The following is a 24,437-nucleotide window of genomic DNA, read 5'->3' as shown; positions in this document are numbered from 1 at the left end:
TATAGAGATCGGTGAAAAACAGCGAATAAAAATCAAGTGACGTAAAATCAGCTGTTTCTACCTGAATTCCGGGTTGGCCAGTGAAGGGGGGAAGCACGGGTGCTGCAGAAGTGGTGGGTTCACAATTAGGATTGGCGAATGCAGTAGGAAGGGAACTATGGGCTCGATGGGCCTGTCTTTGTCTTCTTCTTGGTGGCAGCCACCTTGCCACCTCACCAGCTTGAACTGCACTTATGGGACTCGCCACATCACCAATTGTTACTTCAGTGCTGGATGTACAACCAGAATGTACTAGGCCGCTGGTGCTTGCCAGTTCACCAGAAGGATCAGCGGCGCTAGTACTGGCTCTCTGCTCCATACGAGGGACCTAGAGTTCTTGCACCTCAATGACAGCAGAAGAACGGGGTCTGCTACGCCTGACCTTGGCAGGGACCACAACTCCGTCGTCAGACCTATCTGTCAGGGTGCCGCTGCTGTCTACAGGTTCGTATTCTGAGTCTGAATCTGACAGATGAGTGACTTCCTCTTCAATATCTGTCATGCTCAGAAACGTGTAGGTCTCTTCACTACTGTACCTTCGATTTTGACATTTTGGTCTCTAAATTTACTGATACAGTAGTGAGACTCACAAGAAAAAAAGCACCTGACTGTCAGCGACTGATTCAAACGCTACCAAAAAAACTTAGCGTTCGCAGGGATCAGGCCTGACTCTGCAAACGCTGCAGTTATGTGTGTTGTGCTTTGTAAGTGACAGTGATCGATTGATACTGCACTTGGGTGGGCTGGGCTGGGCGGAGGGGCTAAACGCAGGTGTTAGCAGGTATCTGGGCTGATCCCGCTAACACTGCGTTTTTGGGAACCCTAAACTGCTGGGGACACTAATATAGTTCTGATCAGATCAGATATCGATCCGTTCAGATACTATACTACTAAGGGAGGTGTATGGTGCGTGCGTGGGTGTTAGCGCTACTGGCATTAATCTGATGCTGCCTGGGGTGACGCAGACCCTATCTGATGCTGAAACTGAACTTTGATCACCTGCCGGGTGATCAGGGGGTTAAACCTTTATTGGGTAAAATACGGCGGGTGCCCTGATGCTATAAAAAATAAACTAGCGTCACCCATGACACTTATACAGTGATCACAGGTGACAGGGGGTAATCAAGGGGTTAAACCTTTGTTGGGGGGGGGGTTAGGGAGGGTTCTTAGACCTATCTGGGCCTAAGACTAATTACCCTAAGACTGATTAGTGTCACTAATAACACCAGTACAATACAAAAAAATATGAATGCTGTACTGGTTGACACAGTGACAGGTGGTGAAAGGGTTAACTGGGGGGGGTAATCGGGGGGGTGAATTGTGTGCCTACGTGAACTGGTGTCAGTGGAGTGTTGTGCAACTCACTTTTAGATGTTATCTCTCCTCGGTTTGGAACGGAAAAGACCGACACGAGGAGAGATGACATCACTTCCCCTGTCGGTGTTTACAGTTACACGACAGGGGAAGGATCTCATTCGCAAGGACCGATAACCAGGTCCAGGCCAGATTTCATTGGCCTGGGCCTGGAGATTGATCGGTTCTGGATCGAATATGATCATTGCGGCCGTCGAAGGGGTGTGCGCGCACACCCGACGTAACATAACGGCGGTTTGCCTGCCCGTGCCATTCTGACGCAGTACAACTGCAGCGGCTGATCGGGAACAGGTTAAAAAGCAGGAACTATCTGAAAAAATGGGAACTAAGTAAATTAAAAATTAAGGTAAGTGTAGAGAAACTAATTTAATATTATACTTAGTCCATGCAATAGGCTCTGGTAGTTTAAAAAAATTGAGGAAGAGTAGGATTAAACCATAGAGGGGCACTTAGAGAGATTGTACCTTGGGATAATGCTCACATCTAAGACCAGTCTCCCAAGTTTGAATAGTATTGAGCATTGAAGCAATCAACTAATAGGTAGGGATGAGCTTCGTGTTCGAGTCGAACCCATGTTCGACTCGAACATCGTCTGTTCGCCGAATTGCGATATGGGCCGTTCGCGCCAAATTCGTGTGGCGCGTCACGGCCCATAATTCACTGCGGCATCGCAGTGCATTGCTGGCTGATGATTGGCCAAGCATGCACTATGACCCGCATGCTTGGCCAATCACAGTGCCGTCAGTAGAGAGAGCTGTAATTGGCCAATGCCAGGGTGGCTTTGGCCAATTATGGCTCAGGGGGTTTAGAACACGCCCCACACTATATAAGGCCACCTACACGGCGGCCCTGTGTAGTGTGTTCCGGCGTGCTTAGAGATAGAGAGACAGTGTCATTTCATTTGAGTTAGCTAGATGAGGCAGAACAGTCAGTGAGTTAGCTGCACTTACAGTGTATTGTGTATATATATGCATCCCAGGTGTTGTATGTTGTATTTATATATCTATATATATATATATATAGATATATATATATACACTGTATTCAGTTTAGCTAGATCCATTCCTGTTATCTTCCTACTGACAGGCAGGCTTGTCTTGTTACAGTATTTACAGCTACCTGAAGAAAATTGCTGGTGTTCTTTTGATCCTATTAGTACCACAGTCAGGCAGCTAGACTATTTACAGTTAGTGTAGTGCGTCCTCCTCACAGTGTTCAGTTAAAGCTACAAGTTAGTTTAGTGTGACCTCTGCACAGTGTTCAGCTAAAACTACAAGTTTAGTGTAGTGCGTCCTCTGAACAGTGTTCAGCTAAAGCTACAAGTTAGTTTAGTGTAACCTCTGCACAGTGTTCAGCTAAAGCTACAAGTTAGGGTAGTGCGTCCTCTGAACAGTGTTCAGCTAAAGCTACAAGTTAGTGTAGTGCGTCCTCCTCACAGTGTTCAGCTAAAAATACAAGTTAGTGTAGTGCGACCTCTGCACAGTGTTCAGCTAAAGCTACAAGTTAGTGTAGTGCGTCCTCTGAACAGTGTTCAGCTAAAACTACAAGTTAGTGTAGTGCGACCTCTGCACACTGTTCAGCTAAAGCTACAAGTTAGTGTAGTGCGTCCTCCTCACAGTGTTCAGCTAAAACTACAAGTTAGTTTTTTGCGAGCTCTGCACAGTGTTCACCTAAAGCTACCTGTAGAAGGTTGGTGGTGTTTTCCTGATCCTATCACTACCGCAGGCAGCTAAATAAGCTACAAGTTAGTTTTTTGCGAGCTCTGCACAGTGTTCACCTAAAGCTACCTGTCGAAGGCTGGTGGTGTTTTCCTGTTCCTATCACTACCGCAGGCAGCTAAATAAGCTACAAGTTATTTTTTTGCGAGCTCTGCACAGTGTTCAGCTAAAGCTACCTGTCGAAGGTTGGTGGTGTTTTCCTGATCCTATCACTACCACAGGCAGCTAAATAAGCTACAAGTTAGTTTTTTTGCGAGCTCTGCACAGTGTTCACCTAAAGCTACCTGTAGAAGGTTGGTAAGAAGGTTGGTGGTGTTTTCCTAATCCTATCACTACCGCAGGCAGCTAAATGAGCTACAAGTTAGTTTTTTGCGAGCTCTGCACAGTGTTCACCTAAAGCTACCTGTAGAAGGTTGGTGGTGTTTTCCTGATCCTATCACTACTGCAGGCAGCTAAATAAGCTACAAGTTAGTTTGCAGTATCAGTATATATATATATATATATCCCAGCTTAGTGTAGCTACAGGCCATTAGTATGTCTGGAAGGCCAACAAGGAGAGGCAGTCACAAGCCAATAAAAGAGGGCAAGCAGGCTCTGTGTCTAGAGGCAACAGTGCTGGTCGTGGAAACAGTGCATCCTCATCAGCACATGGCCGTGAGACACGCTTGGCCTTTTTTTTGGCAGCTGGCCGTGTTGAGCCACAACATGCGGAAGACTTGGTCCAGTGGATGACCAAGCCGTCCTCATCCTCCTCATCCTCTTTCACCCATGCTCAGGGTACTTTGTCTGGCAAAGCAGCTGCCAACGCGGCCTCTTCCCTTGGCTCAATGGCATCAGTGACTCCTTCCCTAGCCCCACCATGTCCTCCTGAGGAGTCCCTCGAACTGTTTGACCACAGTGTTGGGTACATGCTCCAGGAGGATGCCCAGCGTTTAGAAGGCTCTGATGATGATACTGAGCTAGATGAAGGCAGTAACGTGAGCACGGACAGAGGGGGTGCCCAAGAAGGACAGCAATCTGGCAGTCATGCTCCCCCTGCTGCAGCATACTGCCAGGTTTGCTCCAGTGATGAGGAGGGAGGGGATGATGAGGTCACTGACTCAACGTGGGTGCCTGATAGGAGAGAGGAGGAGGCACATCACCAACGAGGCAGGATGCCCTCCAGGGGCCAGCCTAAGGGCAGCACACTGACTGCATCACACCCCAAAGCTCTGCATGTGCAGGGCGCTGCTGTCTCTGCGCGTTATTCCAAAAGTTCTTTGGTGTGGGCCTTTTTTGAGACGAGTGCATCAGATCGCACCACTGCTATTTGCAACATATGTCTCAAGCGTATCTCGCGTGGCCAAAACATCTCCCGCTTGGGCACCACATGCTTGACCAGACATATGTTGACCTGCCATGCAGTTCGTTGGCAAGCGTATCTAAAAGACCCACACCAAAGAACAAAGAGGACCTCTCCTTGCTCCTCATCAGAGAGATCTCCAACCCCACTATACCTTCAGTTCTCTCTGAGACCTGCACTGAGAGGAATGAAGGTGTAGAATTAGGTGTGTCACAGCCAAGTACTTGTGGGCAATCTGCTTTCGGTACACCGACGTCAGATTGTACCAGGCAAATTTCCCTGCCCCAGCTGCTGCACCGCCAAAAGAAGTTCGCTCCCAGCCATCCACATGCCCAGTGGTTGAATGCTAGCTTGGCAAAATTGCTAGCACTTCAACTGCTGCCTTTTCAGTTGGTAGACTCTGCCCCCTTCCGTGAGTTTGTGGAATGTGTGGTTCCTCAGTGGCAGGTACCCAAACGCCACTTTTTCTCACGGAAGGCGATTCCGGCTCTCTACCGGCATGTGGAAGGCAATGTCCATGCCTTGCTGGACAGGGTGGTCAGCGGTAAGGTGCATATTACCACTGACTCATGGTCCAGCAGGCATGGACAGGAACGTTTCACTGCACATTGGGTGGCTCTGCTGGCAGCTGGGAAGGATGCAGGACAAGGTGCAGTAGTGTTGGAGGTTGTTCCACCACCACGCCTCCAAAATGCCACTACTAATGATTGTAACACACCTCTCTCCTCCACCCCCTCCTCTTCTTCCTCCATGGCCTCTTCCTGTGCTTTGTCCTCAGAACCAGCGGTGCTCCGTAGCCGTTCAAGGAGCTACGCAAGTATGCAGGCCAAAAGATGCCATGTGGTGCTTAAGCTGGTGTGCTTGGGGGACAGGAGCCACACTGGGGCAGAGGTTCTGTCAGCTCTGCAGGGGCAGGTTCAGAGGGGGTTGACGCCACGCCAACTTAAGGCAGGGATGGTGGTTTGCGACAATGGCACCAACCTCCTCTCTGCCCTCCGACAGGGACAAATGACCCATGTGCCCTGTTTGGCTCACGTCCTTAACTTGGTGGTGCAGTGATTCTTGAGCAGGTACCCGGGCTTACAGGATGTCCTGAGGCAGGCCAGGAAAGTCTGTGTGCATTTCCGGCGGTCATATAATGCCAGTGCTCGGCTGGCAGACCTCCAAAAGGAGTTTAACCTGCTCAAGAACCGCCTAGTCTGTGACATGCCCACCAGGTGGAACTCAACGTTGGTCATGCTGCAGCGGCTGCACATGCAGCAGAGGGCCATCAATGAGTACCTGTGCAACTATGGCACCAGGACAGGGTCAGGGGAGCTTGTTTTTTTTTTCCCACGCCAGTGGGCCATGATCAGGGATGCATGCACTGTCCTGTCACCATTTGAGGAGGCCACGAGAATGGTGAGCAGTGACAGTGCATGCATCAGTGACACTGTCCCCCTTGTCCACCTGTTGGAGCACACGCTGCGTGGAATAATGGACAGGGCACTTGAGGCAGAACAGAGGCAGGAAGAGGAGGACTTCCTTAGCTCTCAAGGCCCCCTTTATCCAGACAGTGTTCCTGCGTGCCCGCCGATTACACAGGAAGAGGAGGAGGATTGTGTCAGTATGGAGGTGGAGCCTGGCACTCAGCATCAGCAGCAGTCTTTAAGGGATCAGTCCCAAGAAACACATGGACTTGTACGTGGCTGGGAGGAGGTGGCTGCGGACCATGTCGTCCTTAGTGACCCAGAGGACTCCTGACCGAGTGCCTCAGCAAACCTACGCTGCATGGCCTCCCTGATCCTGTAAAGCCTGCGTAAGGATCCTCGTATTCGTGGTATCAAGGGGAAGGACCAATACTGGCTGGCAACCCTCCTTGATCCACGTTACAAGGGTAAGGTTGCGGACCTTATCTTGCCGTCGCAGAGGGAGCAGAGGATGAAACATCTTCGGGAGGCCTTGCAGAAAGATCTGTGCAACGCGTTCCCAGAGACTGGGAGGTTACAAACTCCTGTTTCTGGACAACGTGTTGCTGAGGCTTCGGTCAGTCAAAGAAGGAGCGGTGGAGAAGGTGGCCGTCTGACCGATGCGTTCAGACAATTTTTTAGTCCGCAGCCCCAAGGTATGATCGGTTCCAGCAACCATCGCCAGCGTCTGTTTTACATGGTGCAGGAATACCTAGGGGCAAGATCTGACTTGGACACCTTTCCCACCGAAAATCCTCTGGGTTACTGGGTCTTGAGGATGGATCACTGGCCAGAGCTTGCACAGTATGCAACTGAGCTACTGGCCTGTCCTGCATCCAGCGTTCTTTCGGAACGCACATTCAGTGCTGCTGGAGGCTTTGTAACCGATCACAGGGTGCGTCTGTCCACCGACTCGGTCGATCGACTGACCTTCATAAAAATGAATCAGTCTTGGATCACCACCAGCTACCAAGCACCTGATGCTGATGTAACCGAATAATTTTTTTTGAAATCTCAGATCCCTTCAAAGACTGCCTATGCTGATACTGAGTGACTACCCTGAGTAATTATCCTCTTCCTCCTCAATGATCACGCTGATAGCTTGTAAGAACATTTTTGGTTCTGGGCGCCGCCACCAGTGCCTAAGGCCCAATTTTGCAGCCCCTGTTCAACAGGGGCGTGTAATTACAATTTTTGATGCAATACTTTGCAGCAGGGCTCATTTCTGCATTCCAACTAGAGTATCTGTGAGGGGTTGCAGTGTTGTAGCACCAGCACCAGTGCCTAAGGCCTAATTTTTCAGCCCCTGTTTGACAGGGGCGTGTAATTACAATTTTTGATGCAATACTTTGCAGCAGGGCTTGTTTCTGCGTTCCAACTAGAGTATCTGTGAGGGGTTGCAGTGTTGTGGCACCAGCACCAGTGCCTAAGGCCCAATTTTTCAGCCCCTGTTCAACAGGGGCATGTAATTACAATTCTTGCTCTAATATTTCACAGCAGAGCCCTGTGAGGGCTTACAGTGTTGTGGCCACAACAACACCTAAGGCCCAAATTTCTGCTGAGTATATAGGGCAGGCCCCTACTTTCAAACATCCAACTTACAAAGGACTCCTACTTGCAAACGGAAGGAGAGAACAGGAAGTGAGATGAAATCTACCCCTAGGAAGGGAAATTCTCTCCTGTAAGAGTTAATATGGGAAAAATATTTCTCCTTTCCACTGATGCTTTATCACCAATCCTTGTTTCACAAAAAAAAAACAAATTTTCAAAAAACATTTGTCATTGGGACAAAAAGTGAGGTGAAATCTTCTGAAGAGGAGCACAGACAGCAAAACAAATGTCACAGGGGTGATAACCCTTCCCTATGTTTTCCAAAAAGCTTAAAATAGATTTTTTGGCTGGAGCTAAACATGTTAAAAATGTACCAGTTCAAAATTACAAACAGATTCTACTTAACAACAAACCTACAGTCCCTGTCTTGTTTGCACCACCTGTATACTGCTGTTCAGAGTACAGAGCCTGTATACTGCTGTTTCCTTTTAATTTGGGTGCGGGGTTCCCCTTAATATCCATACAAGACCCAAAGGACCTGGTAATGGACTGGGGGGTACCCATGTCGTTTGCCTCACTGATTTTCATCCATATTGCCAGGACCCGACATTACATTAAAGCCGTAAGCAGTTTTAAATGACTTTTTTTCCTTTAAAAATGACATTTTTTGCAGGGACTGTTCTAAGCATGGGAAACACGTGCCACTTTACAGGCATACTATAGACACCCCCCAGGTACGATATTTAAAGGAATATTTCACTTTTTTTTTTTTTTTTACTTTAAGCATCATTAAAATCACTGCTCCCAAAAAAACTGCCGTTTTTAAAAGTTTTTTTGAATTGATACATGTCCCCTGGGGCAGGACCCGGGTCCCCAAACCCTTTTTAGGACAATACCATGCAAATTAAACGTGGTAAATGTTTTCCACAAAACACCTCAATGGTGAAAATCGTGGGTGATTAATATCAAAAGCAAATAAAAATATAAGTGAAGATAAAGTCCATATGAATGAACTTGGAACACATAAATGTCTCTGCAGATGTGTATAAACAGAATTACTGGCTGTGAAAAAGTTTGTGATATAAATAAAAACTGGGTGGGTCAACACATGGATGCGACTTCCGTCTAGGATTCCAACAAGGCAAGACAATAATAAGCTGGACTCTTACCAGATCTTGTGGACTCCCCTGTCGTATGACATGGGTCATGTAAGCGTTTCGCCACTCCGGGCCTGTAGATCGATATCCGGATCAACAAGGGTCATAAGTGTCGAGGGCTTTTTTACCTTCTCTTAGGTTGCCCCATATATATATTTTTTATCCAGTGATCACTTTGTTTTTATGTATCTTGTTTTATTACAATAAAAAGATACCACCGTTTTATCTGCACTATGGAGAAGCTCTTCTTTTCTTTCCACATATGATTGGGAGAGGATTAATATAGCCCATCCTTGCTATACATCATACACTTCAGTCGCCAGAACTTCACTTATATCCACTACAAGGATTCGTTTGATGATCCCGTAAGAACCTGGGGAATCGACACTTATGACCCTTGTTGATCCGGATATCGATCTACAGGCCCGGAGTGACGAAACGCTTACATGACTCCATGTCATACGACAGGGGAGTCCACAAAATCTGGTAAGAGTCCAGCTTATTATTGTCTTGCCTTGTTGGAATCCTAGACGGAAGTCGCATCCATGTGTTGACCCACCCAGTTTTTATTTATATCACGAACTTTTTCACAGCCAGTAATTCTGTTTATACACATGTGCAGAGACATTTATGTGTTCCAAGTTCATTCAGATGGACTTTATCTTCACTTATATTTTTGTTTGCTTCTGATATTAATCACACACGATTTTCACCATTGAGGTGTTTTGTGGAGAACATTTACCACGTTTACGCGCTACATTTTTATCTACATTATTTATTGTTGTTTGTCACATCGTATGTAGCTGCTCTGTGTATTTATTTTAGCGCAGTGTTTTTCTGTTTTTCCTCAGCATGCAAATTAGCCTTTAAAATGAGCACTTTTGATTTCGAACGTTCGAGTCCCATAGACATCAATGGGGTTCTAACTTTCGTGCAAATTTTCGGTCCGTTCGCAGGTTCTGGTGCGAACCGAACCGCGGGGTGTTCGGCTCATCCCTACTGATAGGGTGCCCTTCGGCCCCTAAATAAAAATAACTTAAGAGCTTCTATAAAGCCTACCACTGCTGCCTCCCGACAAGTAGAGGAATTATATAAGTCTGGGCTCAGCCACCATGTGGCCGTGACTAAAAAAGTAGCTAAAAAGTACTTATATAATTCCGGAAAAGTTAAACCTCCCTGTTTAAAGGGCACATCAGAGTGGTTAATTTATAATTAGGGTTCTCCGATCCCCATGAAAAAAGTTGATTTAACCTGGTAAAAAAGGATACAGGGAGCCACTGAGGAGAGTGTCTAAACAGATATATAAATTTTGGTATTATTTTAATTTTTAAAAGATTAATACGTCCCAGTAAAGACAATGGTAGAGAATTCCACACTTTAAATTTTTGCCCCATATCTCCTAGGATCGGTGTCAAATTCATGGAAATAATTTCAGAAGCTTGACGTGAAATTACAACTCCTAAATACTTGAAATTCTCTACCCACTGCAATGAGATATCATTTGAAGCTGTACTTCGAGCCTCCATATCTATTGGGAACAACAACGACTTGGTCCAATTACCTTTAGCCCTGTAACCATTGAAAAAGAGTCCAATATCTTTAAGGCCCTTTGGAGAGAGTGTCCAGCGTCATTCAAAATAATAACAGGTCGTCTGCATACAAGGCTACCCTCTCCTCCAACCAGCCAATCCGCAAGCCCTTAATATTGGGGGAGGTACGTAAGGCCTCCGCCACAGGCTTCATGGCAATGGCAAAAAGGGTCAGGGATAGAGGGCAGCCCTGCCGAGTTCCCCTAAACAGCAAGAAAAGAGTTGACAACCCTCCCCCCATTTTCACTGCAGCTGCAGGATTGCTATATAGGACCTGCAACCATTTTATAAATACCATTGGAAAGCCCATTCTGCGGAGCACCTCCCAAAAGAAGGGCTACTCCAGAGTATCAAAAGCCTTCTCTATATCTAGGGAGGCAATGACACTAGATCCTATATTAAGATGTGAAGCATAAATAATAGTATATAACCTCCTCAAATTCACATCAGTAGCCCTGCCGGACATAAACCCCGTCTGATCTGAGTCAATAATATTAGACATCGTAGCTTGTAATCGTCGAGAGATGAGCTTTGTCAAAATCTTAAAGTCTACATTCAAAAGAGCAATAGGCCTGTATGAGGCACAAGAGGGGTGGATCTTTTGTATGTTTGTATATTAAAACTATATGGGCATGACTCATTAAGTCCGGCAAAGCTCCCTCCTTCAGACAATCAGAGTAAAGAGAAGCCAATACAGGAGCTAATAGGTCTCCATGGGCCTTACAGAATTCAATAGGAAGGCCCTCCAGTCCTGGTGACTGTCCCAAAGAATTTAAACCGCACAGAAAAGGTATTTTTATATCCAGCTACAGGAATGGTTCTTCATTTTTAAAGCTATGAAAATGTGTAATGGTCTTCAACAAGACTTGGTTCAGATTTTGTGTATTGTTTCAAAAATAGTAAAATAGTCCTAAACAGGGGCGTAAGTACAGGGGTCGCAATTGTGACCCAACCCCATCCTTCAGAGGGCTTGTATGGCTCCCCTGTATACCTGGATAGGAGGGGCAGCAGGGGTGGCATAAAAAGGAACTGATGCCCTCCGTGTTCCTCCTGCAGCTGATGCATGCCCCATAAGTCCTCCTTTCTTCCCGAAGTTGTTCAGCAGCTGCAGGAGGAATATGGAGGGGATTGGTTCCTCTATATGTCTCCCCTCCTATCCAGCTTCTTTCTGCTGCGCCCGGCCCCTGTGTTCTCTCCCGGCCCCCCTTCATCCCCTGCAGCTCTGCCAGGTTCCTCCTTCCCCTCTCTCGCCGGCTGCTGTGGGGGATGCTGTCAGGATGGAGAGCGGGGAAAGGTCTGGTAGACATGTAATGTACCGGCCCCTTCTTTGTCTTAATAGACAGTTAGTGATCGGTACTGATCACTGACTCTGTTCATTTATAACTGAGAAATAGTAAACTGTGTTTACTATGCTTCAGTTTGTGAATGAATAGGAAGCTCTGTACAGAGCTATTCCTGTATATTTATTCTGTGCTGCTGGGGCTGCAGAGAATGAGATTGAGGGCTGTGTCCTCAGTTTCAATTCTCTGTCTCAAAGGTTGAACATCAGAGGTCTGTTTAGACCCCTGATATTTTGCCATAGTCTCCCAACAGGGCTCCTTAAAAAAATTAATTAATCAATTAATTAATAAAAAATAATATTGCAAAAAATAAGTAATAAAAACAAAATGGTTAAAAATGACAAAAATAAAAAAAACTACTGACAGCAGTGGCGGAACTCCTAGGGTTGCAAAGGTCGCACTTGCGACCAGGCCCTGGCTTTCCAACACCAAGCTCGGAGGTAAGGGCCTCTGCCAGGGGTCAGGGGGGCCTTTCGTGGTTTCTTGCACTGGAGCCCTGAAGGTTCTAGTTACGCCTCTGGTCCTAAAGTAAAATATAAAGGGGTACTAAGCATGTTAAAGGATTTATCAGATTACCATTATAGGGAAACAATTGCATTTTTCCCTGACAAAGCAAACAGTTCCATGTTTAAGTATTATTTTTTCTTCTGTCTTAGTGATGGTTTCTGAGGATGCAAAGTGATTTATTTTTCTGGTTGAACTTGATGGACCTTTTTTTTTTTTTTTTTTTTAACGTAACCACCTATACCTTGTTTCTCCAGTGAAAAGACAGCCAAAAGAGGAAGTAAAACAAACCCTGTTGCATTGAATGCATTCCTCTTTAGATCTATTGCACATACCTAGGATTGCCAAGCAATTATAGCTAACCTGTACTTCTGAAACATTCCTTAAGCCCTTTGTTTAACTATGCAAGTCTGGGCTTGCTAGGTTTACCTGACCTCGCTCAGCCAACTGGGCGTTAAACAAGAAGCTCCAGGGGTAAATTGTGTTTCTTTTGTCAATTATTCTATATGGGACATTGCCAAGTGCTCTGGAGATAGGGTGGGCGTGTTGTAACCCAACACTAAAGCTAGTAAATATTTCTCTGATGTTCTGGCTTCTTGTTGGTAAGGCTCTGCTGGTCATTTGGTGACAGCTAACTTCTCGACAGCCACTGGGAAGACAGCTATGTAACAAGATTGAAAAAATAATGCAAATGTGAGCCAATATTTAGAGGGGCATTTAATAAATTTATCTTCAGAATGCAGAACGGTGAAGATATCTGCACCTTTGCCTCGGATAACTATCATGAAAAGCTGCTGGAAAGGATATGGCAGTTTCGATCCAACCGGGACCTTTGTGATGTAACACTCGAAGCTGAAGGGGTCTTCTTTCCAGCTCATAAAGTCATCCTAGCTTCTGCCAGTTCATATTGTAAATTACTCTTTGGGGACTCCAGAGCTGACAACACCATCAGACTCAAGGGCGTCAGTGCTAAAGGGCTCTGCAATGTCCTAGATTTCATCTACTCCAGCAAGCTTTCCCTGTCGTTGTCCAATATTGAAGATACTTTAAAAGCAGCAGAAGTCTTGCTGGTTCGGGAGGCGTTAAAACTGTGTTTCCAGTTTCTAGAGAATGGTTTAAACCAGGACACATGTTTGGGCATCCTAAATATTGTCAGAAAACATGGTCCTGAAGAGCTGAAAGTGAAGGCCAGCGGGTACATTGGCCATCACTACAGATATATTCCAGGACATTCTGGAGATCGGAACCTATTAGACAAGAGGACACTCTGTGAAATACTAGAAAGGGAGGATGACCCAGGTTGCAGTGAGCTTGAACTGTTCCGTTCGGTAGTTTCGTGGCTGCAACATGACAACTCCAGGCTAAAAGAGGCAGGAGATGTCCTCAGGCGGATCCGTTTTCCACTTATCCCTCTAGAGGATCTCCAGACATATGTAAAAGAGACTTCAATAATGAAAACAGACTCCAACTGTTTCAGATACCTACAAGAAGCTTTAAGATACCATTCCCAAGTATATGCTCAACCTATTCTTCACTGTGAAGGTGCGACCATAAGGTCCAACACAGAAAGCCTCCTAGTTTTGGGTGGCAGGACAACCGATAACCAAGTGTGCAACAGTATCTGGGTTCAAAATCAAGATGGCAGCTCCTGGTCTGAACTTGGACAGATGTATGCTCCTGTGTACAATCATTGTGTGGCAGTCATCAATGACTTCCTTTTCGTCATTGGAGGGCAAACCATGTTTGACCCCTCAGGCAAACATCCATCGAATGAGGTAGGAGTGTCATATTGTATTCTTAGTGTGTGGGCTGGCCTTTTAAACCACGCTGCTTAAAGTGAAATTTTGAACACATTTTTTTTTCCATAACGGAAAGCATGCTATAGGCTAGGTCGCCTACAGGTTTATATTGTTAGCTGTGTCATCACAGCAGTAAAAACCTGGCAGAGGTTCTTCTATTGCAACGTGTGATGTTTGGTAACTACTGCCTTCCATTTGGTTAATAAACATTCAATGTTCAGCAAGTTACCGTGGAACCATTTATTGTTTTCTGTACTTGATGTGGCACAATTAGGCACTTTTTGGAAAGCGGCGATTGCCTTTGCTACAATGGATTAAAAAGCTGGTTTACCTGGCAGGAGCAGATTTCAAATTAATTACTGTATTTATTAAAGCTGAACACCAGGTATGAATTTTATTACAAGCTTGGACCAATGTAATTATGCATATACCATAACTGGGACTATTGTAGAAGCAGAGTCACTATAATAATCCCTGTGTTTTCTGGGCCATGTGCTGCCATGCTGCATAGTAACCGCAGGCGGTTGCTTGCTTGGCTCAGGCGACATTCCCGGAAAAATTTGCATTTTTCTCAATGATTGCAAGGTGTTCTCTGATTGATTGGACAAGGTGAAGACTGTTATGTCACCACCTCGGTCATATCAGAGAATGTCTGAGACCCAGAAGACGGTAGCGTTCACGTATCTTAGTGCTGACCTCTACAGTCATTGTCCGCTTCCCCAGTAGTCCCACAGGTAAAGAATGTATAATTACATTGACCCAAGCTAGGCCAGTGTAACTATGCAATAAATTCCATATCTGAAGTTCAGCTTTAACTGTTTATCTATGATACAGAATTCACCTGAGATGGGCTATGTCACTATATTGACAACTTAAGTTCTGGGGGTTTTTTTCCCCTGGGTCAATGGTTCTCAACCTCAGTCCTCAAGTACCCCCAACGGGCCATGTTTTCAGGTTTTGCTTTACTTTGCACAGCTGCTTTAAATCAATATCAATGACATGGTATTGATGAGAGTTATTCTATCTAAGGGAAGTTCCCAAAACATGGTCTGTTGGGGGTACTTGAGGACTGAGGTTGAGAACCACTGCCCTAGATGACCCTTGAGTGCCAGAGCGTTTTTTTCTTGCTTCGGTTATGTCTTGATTCTGCACCTTAGATCTTTTAACCATTGTAGTCACCCCTTACATATCACACATCCTTTGACAGATAGGGCATATTTGATGGTTTTACTTTCTAGTTTTAATTAGGAAGAAACAGAGAAACATTAGAAAAAAATGTATATCTACAACTCATGATACTTTAATGTGATGGTCAGTGTGAAGAATGCTCCTTACACTGGTGATCATTGGGAATAATCACCCCCTTACAAGATCAATGGTGTGAGTATGAACTTATCTAAAAGGGAGAAATTGCTCATTGCTCAAGGAACCCCTAGGAACCTCTGGAGGAACCCTAGGGTTCCATGTAACCCTGGTTGAGAAACCCTGCCTTATGCAGTAAATGCAAATGTCAATCGTGTGAGCAGACATCATGTCACTTCCTTTCAAATGTAAAGCCAAGGAGATGATCCTTTGAGATCCTGAAATTACTGCTAGATGCCAGTTGTCACTGACAGCCAGCATTTCCAGGCTACATACCACTTTGTACCCACTGAAGCTATTGAGTCTCAATGCTACTAAAATGGCATTGGGACACATGGACGCTGTTTTCTTGCTGTTTTAAAAAGGCACCCAAGACTCAAGTGCTTAAAAACAGAAAAATAGCCTCTCTACACCTCTAATGATTGCTCAGTTGCAGAGCTATGATGCATGAAGAATATTTAGTATCTATCACACTTCCAGGAGTATCAGAAGCCAGATCTTTGTGCTCTGTGGTTTCATCTATGCAGGAGGTTGGTGGGTGAACCACAGAGCACAGAGATGGACCAGGCATGGAATACCCCTTGAAGTGTGACAGATACTAAGTGGTGTATTTCTAAAAAAAAAAAAAAATCACAGAGCAATTCTCTCAGTTAAAGTGCAAGTACATTTGTTCCGTCAGAATGGGAAAAATGAAATTATCATGCCGCATACACACGAGCGGAATGTCCAACAGAAAAAGTCCAACGGAAGCTTTTTATCGTATATTCCGATCGCGTGTGTGCCTCATCTGACTTTTTTTTTTAGAAAATTCTGACGGACCTAGAAAAAGAACATGTTCTAAATATTTCTGACATAACCAATTCCTATCGGGAAAACCGCTCGTCTGTATGCTGTTCCGACCAAAAACGACGCATGCTATGAAGCAAGTACAAGACGGAAGCTATTGGCTACTGGCTATTGAACTTTCTTTTTCTAGTTTCGTCGTATGTGTTGTACGTCACCGTGTTCTTGACTTTGGTTTGACCGTGTGTAGGCAAGACCGCTTGAATGGATCTCCGTCGGAGTTCCGTCAGAGAAACCTTCTGAGTTTATTCTGACGGCAAAACCGGTCGTGTGGTCAGGGCATTAGGCCATTTTCTGTGCTGGTAGAATATTTTTTCATTCATTTAAAATGGAGAATATCACATTTGTTCACTACATGGCGATAAATATAATAGGAATTTCCTATATGTAGTGCCATCTAGTGGCCAAATGAGTTATTTTCTGTTTTAAATCAATGCAGCAGGAAAAAGCCTAATAACATTTATTGTTTGACCTATTCTCATAGAAAAATCTACCTGCACTTTAATTGGGCCAATTGCTATGCACATATTTTATAAAACATACCACAGGCAGTGGAACAGGTTTTCCTTCTCTTTGCAGGAAGGCAATTTCTAGTTGTTTACAACAGAAATGCATTAAAAGCGTAAGCTCACCTTTACCAAAAAGCACACTATGCTGTTCCATATGGATATAGTGGCATAGTGCGCTAAACCTACCCTCCAGCCAGGGCCCCCTTTCTGTTTAAAGAATGTACTCCAAAAATGCATTTAAAAGAAGCCTTCGTAAAATTTTCTGCAGCCTGTGATGGCTCCAACTCAAGTTATTGTAGAGATAAAGCAGCCGCTGGGACCAGCGCTTTGCAGTGCCACGGTAGGGAAGCGCCATCCTGTTTTTTTTTTGGCCACACATGCTTAGTGTTTACTCTTTTGCAGCCGCTGAGCACATCATGGGCAACAGGAGGAGTCGATGTGTAAGGTTAGACAGCAGCAGTGGCTGGTGTTTTTTTTTTTTGGGGGGGGGCGACAAACCCAGGGGTCTCGTGGTCGGTCGGTCATCCACTTAATCCCATCTAGGTTCCGGGTCAACAGGCGACGGGTGGGCATCTTCTCCTCCTCTGCATCACGGCGGCTTCCGCCAGGCGTCTCCTCCCTCCTCCTCCTCCTAGGCATCCAATAGTATCACCTGTCCTTTTGGCCAATCGGGTGATGGGACTCAGGACCTGCTTCCCGATTGGCTAGCAGGAGGATCAGTGTGAGGGCAGTGCTCTGCTGCCCAACCTTTTTTGAAGCCTATTAGAGCCCCTGGCTCTAATCATGTGCTTAACACCCCCCCCCCCTCCATTGGAATGTATTCGCCCGATGCCCTGCATGTAGATTAGGAGGCCAGATTCATGGATGGGGGGGGGGGGGTGGCGCTCGTGCGCCCATAATGGACAGGCCGCTACTGTTAAGATAAATAAATGGAAACATACACACCTTTCACAGGCTAGTCTGCACATTTATAATGATATAAGGCTGGCCATACATTATGCAATTTTCTTGTACAATTTTCCTTTAGATTTTCCAAAACCATATAATAATATGAGGTCACACCTAAACACTTTCAATTTGTGTGCAATCAGGCAGGCCCTTGCATTACATAGTTGCAGGTAAATCTAAAGGAAATTGAACAAGAAAATTGTATAATGTTTGGCCAGCTTAAATGTTCAGATTCTTGGATAAGCCTAATCAATACAGATTCACTTTAAAGTGGCCATAAAAAGTCCTGGTTGCTATGGTTTCCACATAACAAATGCTCCTTGTATTGTCTTCTTCAACACACCTGTGCATTCTTTTTATGATTAGCAGAATTCAAGCTTTCCCATAGCACCACCTAATGGTACAGATTTATTGCTGCATTGATTTGTTCTACTCTGAATACTATGGCTGGCCATACATGAATCAGGTTTTATAATCAACCAATGGGCTAATTGAAAAAAAAAAAATTCCTCCATCCACCTCACTTTCGCGGATGGCGGAATCCTCCACACTGTGTTATTGTATAGAAACCCGAAGCCTGTCAGAATACACTGATCAGCGCAGCAGCCTTTTAGTTGCAGTGCTGATCAAAGGAAAGTTTTCCAACAAGCCAGTGCGAAAAAAGTCAAGCATTAGATCGACTTCTCTGGAATGGGAATGGCCATAGATGGATCAAGATTTGGCCTGCTGAACTTGTTGAATTTCGATCCATCTATGGTCAGCTTAAGACTTCATGCACACTGGACATTTGGCCTAAGCCTAAGGTGGTCAGATTTTTAAAATGAAATCCGGGGACATATTTATTTTTTATTGGCAAATGGTAAACTATTTTTTAAGCATATTTTCCTCAAATGATATATGTAGTGTATGTGGTATGTGTTTATGGAATGATTGTATGATATATACGTTATTTCTCACATGTCATCCATGAGATTAAAAAAAAAAAAAAAAAGAAAGAAAAAAAAGATACTTCTTAACATTTGGTAGTCATAGCAAAAAAAATTTCCAAGAAGATAATATAGAGAAAAAACTTGGAGGGAGGGATGGGGCGGCAAAACTCAAAACCAATCCGGGCAGGGGCAGCTCCAGACAATTTTTTTTGGGGGTGCTATGGTGGTGCTTGAGGGTTGTAATGCGATGCGCTACTGCAGCCTGTAGGCGTGGCCAAAAGTGGGCGTGCCCAGCAAGTGGGCGTGGTCAGCAAGTGAAGGTTTCTTCATGCCGTGCAATGGTGATCAGCATGTCCTGGCCTCTGTATACCAATAAAAAGCCAGAAAATGTTGCACAACCCTACACTTCCTTTATTCAGTTCTACAAATGGACTTATAAGTGCAATGGTAAAACCTATAAATAAATATTGAGTGCAAATCAACCAATGTATTGCAAAATATTATTATTAGCTTGTGACGTCATCTCCGGTGACAGGAGCGGCTTCCTTGGTAGAACAACAGGCTCCACCGAAGAAGCCGCTCCTGTCGCCCGGGGATGACGTCATAAGCTGGTAGAAGTAAAAGATGGTGAGCCATGAGCTACGGGCAGCACTGGGATGGTTGATTGGTCCGGAAAACACTGCAGCCGAGAAGGCAAGGGATAAGGGTTGACATCAGCAGCAAGGACATGCTACTGTATGTGAAGTCACAGCGGTGTATAATAAACCTGAATTATATACCACTGTGGGTGCACAAACAGTAGTTACAATTGGTCCTGACCCCTGCCACCTTCTTCCCAGCCCACCAATGTATAAACGCCGGCTGTTTGTCTATGCACGAGTTGTCTGACAACGGGGGCGGAGCTCCACATATTGGCCCTGCCCATATCCGATATCAGAGCTTCGATTTGACAGCTCCACTCACTCCCACTGTCATTGCGGCTGTATGCCCCCGGCTTCCCAACAATCCCTGGCTGAGCTGGATGGATGTTCACACTGCTGCAGGTTCTGTAGGCTGTCAGCCATGGGTATGGGTGCCACCCCTGAACCCGGGAAAGTGTCCACAGTCCTGGGGGACGTCTGGTCACCCTAATTTAGCCCCACTGCTGGCAACCTATAAAAGTCTATAAGAGGCTGCCGCTGCTCCAGCTGAGTGGTGCACTGAGTGGTACTAATGTTTATAGCAATATGCACCCAGGGACGAATGCCCAGATCACAAACTGCTTGCATTCCTGGCATTCGTCCTTAGGGACATACTACCTTAATCATTAATATTGCTGGCGCACTATCTAGCTGCAGTAACTGCCAGCAGTGGAGCTGGACTGTACACCTGCATACCTCCCAACTTTTTGAGACAGGAACGAGGGACACCTATTAGCCAAAGTATGCAGGCATAGGACACACCCCTTGCCACACCCCCTTAAAGAAGAATTATACAAAAAAAATTTAAACCCACAAGTGCTTTTTTTTAACACTACTATTCCTTTATACTGGCTTTTGAAATTTACAAATGCAGCAATGTGGAAATTGGATGAAAAGTTTAGCACTGAGAAATAATTTTTGAAAGATAAAAAATGCATTTTATATACAACTATATAGATCAGACCAAAATGAGGAGGAAAGAGGGACAGAGGGACTTTCTTTCAAATCAGGGACAGTCCCACAAATTTAGGGACAGTTGGGAGCTATGCACCTGTGCCTTCTGCTTACACCTAAATGCCGGAATCTCATGCAGTGGGGCTAAATGCCCATTTAAGGAAATTCTTAAAAAATGTGCTGTTACTCATCATGTCCTTCCTACAGGTTTTCCGGTTTGATCCGCGCACTGGAACTTGGTTGCAAGTTGCAGCAATGTTAGAAAGGAGGACACGATTTCATACCGAGGTGATTGGGGAACGCATTATTGCTGTAGGTGGAGGATCTTTACTGGGTCACCTGAGCCAGAGCGTGGAAGAGTACAACCCTGCAGAAAACAAGTGGGAATATACCTCCCCCTTCCCACTTCCAGTGGCAGATCATGCTGGCACTACTCAGAAGGGTATCTTGTACATTTCAGGTGAGTGTGGCTACTGGGCATGCTATTATAGTTATAGGTTGAGCTCCTGGATTCTTATATGTCTTGATTGTTCCAACAGTGAACAATTATGGATTATTCCAACTGTAAAGATCAATAATTCTCTACCTTATTCCTGTCTACCTGAAAAATTTGTGTGTTCCCACCTTTGTGTGTTCTGACTCCTCTTATGACATTCTCCATCTTATAAAGTAACTGAGAGAGGGAGATTAGGGGCCACATAGGCATAGCTGGTGTGCAGAACCATTAATTCAGTATAAAGTCTATAAACAATTGGCAAACAACTTACTGATTCTTTTCCTGTCAAATTTCATGGCATTGTTTTTACATATACAGGGGGTTATTCCACAAGTAAAACTCTGAACGACGTGTACAGTTATTTGCCGAGGCTCAAGCGCTGGGTTGTGAACCGTGCTATGATGTACGCTCGATGTGACCATGGTATGGCCACTATTGGAGACAAGATCTTCTGCATTGGTGGACGAACACTGAATGCGGTAAGACCCCAACAAACCCACCCTTCTCAAGAAAAATTTAAGGAGACCTGTACTGAGAAAAATATGCAGGCTGCTATTGCTGTGACCCTGGAAATGATAGCTGCCTGGCCATGGCTTTAATAGATCTCAAACAAGCATGCAGATCAGGAAATTCAAAGTAAAGTCAGAGATTCTTATCTTATTCTTTGTACCATACAAAACAGAGGACAGTGCGCCGCAGTCTAGAGTATGTGAAGCTGAAAATGATGTGCTGGTTCGAATGCAGTGATGCAGCATTGTGTACAGAACCCAGTTTCAGTGGGAGGAAAACATACCCTAATGTCATTGGTCAGTTAGAGGGAAAAATGCTCTGCGCTATTAACCGGTTGAAGAAATAAAAACTTTGGTTTCAGCAGCTAGTAGGAGAAAAAAACACCCCAGCTTCAGTGGTCAATAGCTGAGAAAAATACAGCAGTATCAGCGGTCATTACCTGGGAAAAATATCCCAGCATCTGTGGTCAATAGCAGGGAAAAAAATACCCCGGAATCATTGGTCAGTAGCAGGGAAAAATACCCCGGCATCAGTGTTCATTAGCTGGAAAAACTATCCTGGCATCATTGGTCAGTAGCAGGGAAAAATACACTGGCATCATTGGTCAGTAGCAGGGAAAATTACCCCGGCATCAGTGGTCAGTAGCTGGGAAAACTACCCTGGCATCATTGGTCAGTAGCAGGGAAAAATACACTGGCATCATTGGTCAGTAGCAGGGAAAAATACCCTGGCATTATTGGTCAGTAGCAGGGAAAAATACCCTGGCATCATTGGTCAGTGGCTGGGAAAACTACTCCAGCGTCCGTGGTCAGTAGCTGGTAAAAAAAAAGCCCAGCATCAGTGGTTACTAGTAGTACAAAATACCCTGGCATTAGCTGTCAATAGCTGAGAAAAATACCCCAGCATCAGTGTTCAGTAGCTGGGAAAACTATCCTGGCATCAGTGGTAAGTAGCAGGGAAAATTACCCTGGCATCAGTGGTCAGTAGCAGGGAAAAATACCCTGGCATCAGAGGTCAATAGCTGAGAAAAATACCCTGACATCAGTGTTCAGTAGCTGGGAAAACTATCCTGGCATCAGTGGTCAGTAGCAGGGGAAATTATCCTGGCATCAGTGGTCAGTAGCAGGGAAAAATACCCTGGCATCAGTGATCAATAGCTGAGAAAAATACCCTGGCATCAGTGTTCAGTAGCTGGGAAAACTATCCTGGCATCAGTGGTCAGTACCAGGGAAAATGACCCTGGCATCAGTGGTGAGTACCCGGAGTAAATACCCCATGTGTTGGTGGTCAGTAGGAGGAGGAATGTCCTGGTGGTCAGTTTGAGGAACAAATCCATGGCATCAGTGGGAGAAATACAAATATATAGGAGAGGATTTTGAGGTGTGCGTGGGGCTTGTGTTACACTCAGCTTCTGGTGCAAGTTTCCCGGCTGCTGCCATTGTGCAGGATCCAAACCTCTTGAAGCCCTATGACTCATGTGGGAAATCCAACAAAAACCAGCATGTGATTCAACTTACCAACTGTCACACTCCTACAGGAAGGAGTTGCCTTTAAGTGTTTATCTCAGGTAACATATGAAATGAGATCACGGTCTGTTTTACTATGTCCAAAATCATCAAAGAAAATGCAGTCTTTTTTTAATTTTTTTATTAGAGGCAATAAAGCTTTCTTTACTTTACCCAAAACCAACAAAAAAAGTTTAATCTGCACCTTCTACATTATTATAGGCCAAGGAATGGATCCATGTGAATGAAACAGAGTTCTACTGTCCCACAGCTGATCAATGGAGCTCCCTGAAGCTTTCTCCTTTTGATTGCTGCCAGTTTAGTATCGTCACCCACGGGTCCAAGCTCTACATCACTGGAGGTGGTTCCCTAAGACGCATGAACAAAGAGGACGGTGTCTTCGTATATGACCCAGAGACGAAGGCGTGGAAGAAGTCAGGGTCACTACCCAGGCCTTTGGTAGACCACGCTTCCTGTGCCATTAGGCTCCCACAGGGAATAACAGAGAAGCAGCAAGTGAAGGAAGAGGAAAGACCTTCCACCTCCAACAAGAAGAGATCAACTCTCAACTTATTTATTACTGGCAAAAAAGACATATAAGAGGCGCATTTAGAGGACTAGTAATCCCCAAATATTATTTCACATTGTAGTGATGTAGTAGTGGGATGTGTATATACACACATAAAATGTACTACACACATTAGGTAAAAGATCATCCACAATGTAAAGTTTCCCATACCTGTACATAAAGGAAGAAGGTGCACTAGTCTAGTGCAGTACTGTATAACTGTTTATTAAATTGTAAAAAGAAAAACCATGGTACTTGCAAAGGGAGAATAGAAACAGGTGTTAAATTGTACAAGACACCGCCAGATGCATGACCATCGGATAGGGCACAGCTAACGCGTTTCGAGGGCCATGCCCTTTTCCTCGGAGCTCTGAGAAAGAGGGCATGGCCCTCGAAACGTGTTAGCTGCACCATATCCGATGGCCAGAACAAAATATTACAGTGCACACATGCAAAAAATGACATTTACCTCCTGCAAGGCTATTTAAAACACCTCAACATTTTCAAAAAATATGGGGATTTGGTCATACCATATTGCTATATGGTGCAAAGCCCACTTACTGCGACAAAGTACCCCATTATTAGTGGGCCCTACGCTGTCCATAGAATAGTCCTGTTTCTCTGAACCATGGGAGAAATACACTCCTCTATATGGGAGAACTAAAGGACTCCACCTATAACACAGGTTTGGAGAAGCAGGATCTTCCATTCTATGGATAGCATAGGACCCACTAATAATGGGGTACTTTGTCGCAGTAAGTGACCAAATCCCCATATTTTTTGAAAATGTTCAGGTGTTTTAAATAGCCTTGCAGGAGGTAAATTTTTGGCATGTGTGTGCTGTAATATTCTGTAATATTTTGTTCTGTTTTATGGTCTTATGGCTGCACCATCTTTGATGCATCTTTTGGGGTGTGCCCCCTAAATATTTTGTTTGTCTATCCGATGGTCATGCGTCTGGTGGTGTCTTGTACAATTTAACCCCTGTGTCTAGTCTTCTTTTGTGAGTACAATGGTTTTTCTTTTTACAATTTATTAAACAGTTATACAGTAATGCACTAGACTGGTGCGCCCTGTTCCTTTGTTTGCGTTCTAGTTTTGGTTTCCCTGAACCGAGGAAGGCAGTAAGGTTTCGGTGCATATATCGATTGTTCCAGTTGGTGGAAGCCTATAGTTACCCCCGGGGCTTTTTTTCTCAGAGAATAGGTGCAGGAACTCCCCTCTCTCGTGGAACCATTTGTCTCTGCCCCTCTACCCACCTCCAAGCACCAT

The 24,437-nt window shown here is 44.9% G+C and overlaps 1 protein-coding gene across 1 annotated transcript; it reads left to right on the top strand.

The window, feature by feature from the left end:
• The first annotated feature begins 12,502 nt into the window (after window positions 1–12,502).
• LOC141108368 (kelch-like protein 9) lies at window positions 12,503–23,411 on the top strand. Its single transcript, XM_073599928.1, has 4 exons — window positions 12,503–13,837; window positions 20,294–20,546; window positions 20,901–21,061; window positions 22,820–23,411. The coding sequence occupies exons 1-4, from the start codon at window positions 12,800–12,802 to the stop codon at window positions 23,195–23,197; spliced, it is 1,830 nt and encodes a 609-aa protein (XP_073456029.1). The 5' UTR covers window positions 12,503–12,799; the 3' UTR covers window positions 23,198–23,411.
• Window positions 23,412–24,437: the final 1,026 nt, after the last annotated feature.

Source organism: Aquarana catesbeiana, linkage group LG09, assembly GCF_042186555.1.
Source record: "Aquarana catesbeiana isolate 2022-GZ linkage group LG09, ASM4218655v1, whole genome shotgun sequence".
Lineage (NCBI taxonomy): Eukaryota > Metazoa > Chordata > Amphibia > Anura > Ranidae > Aquarana > Aquarana catesbeiana.
This window is presented reverse-complemented; position numbering and strand designations above follow the sequence as displayed.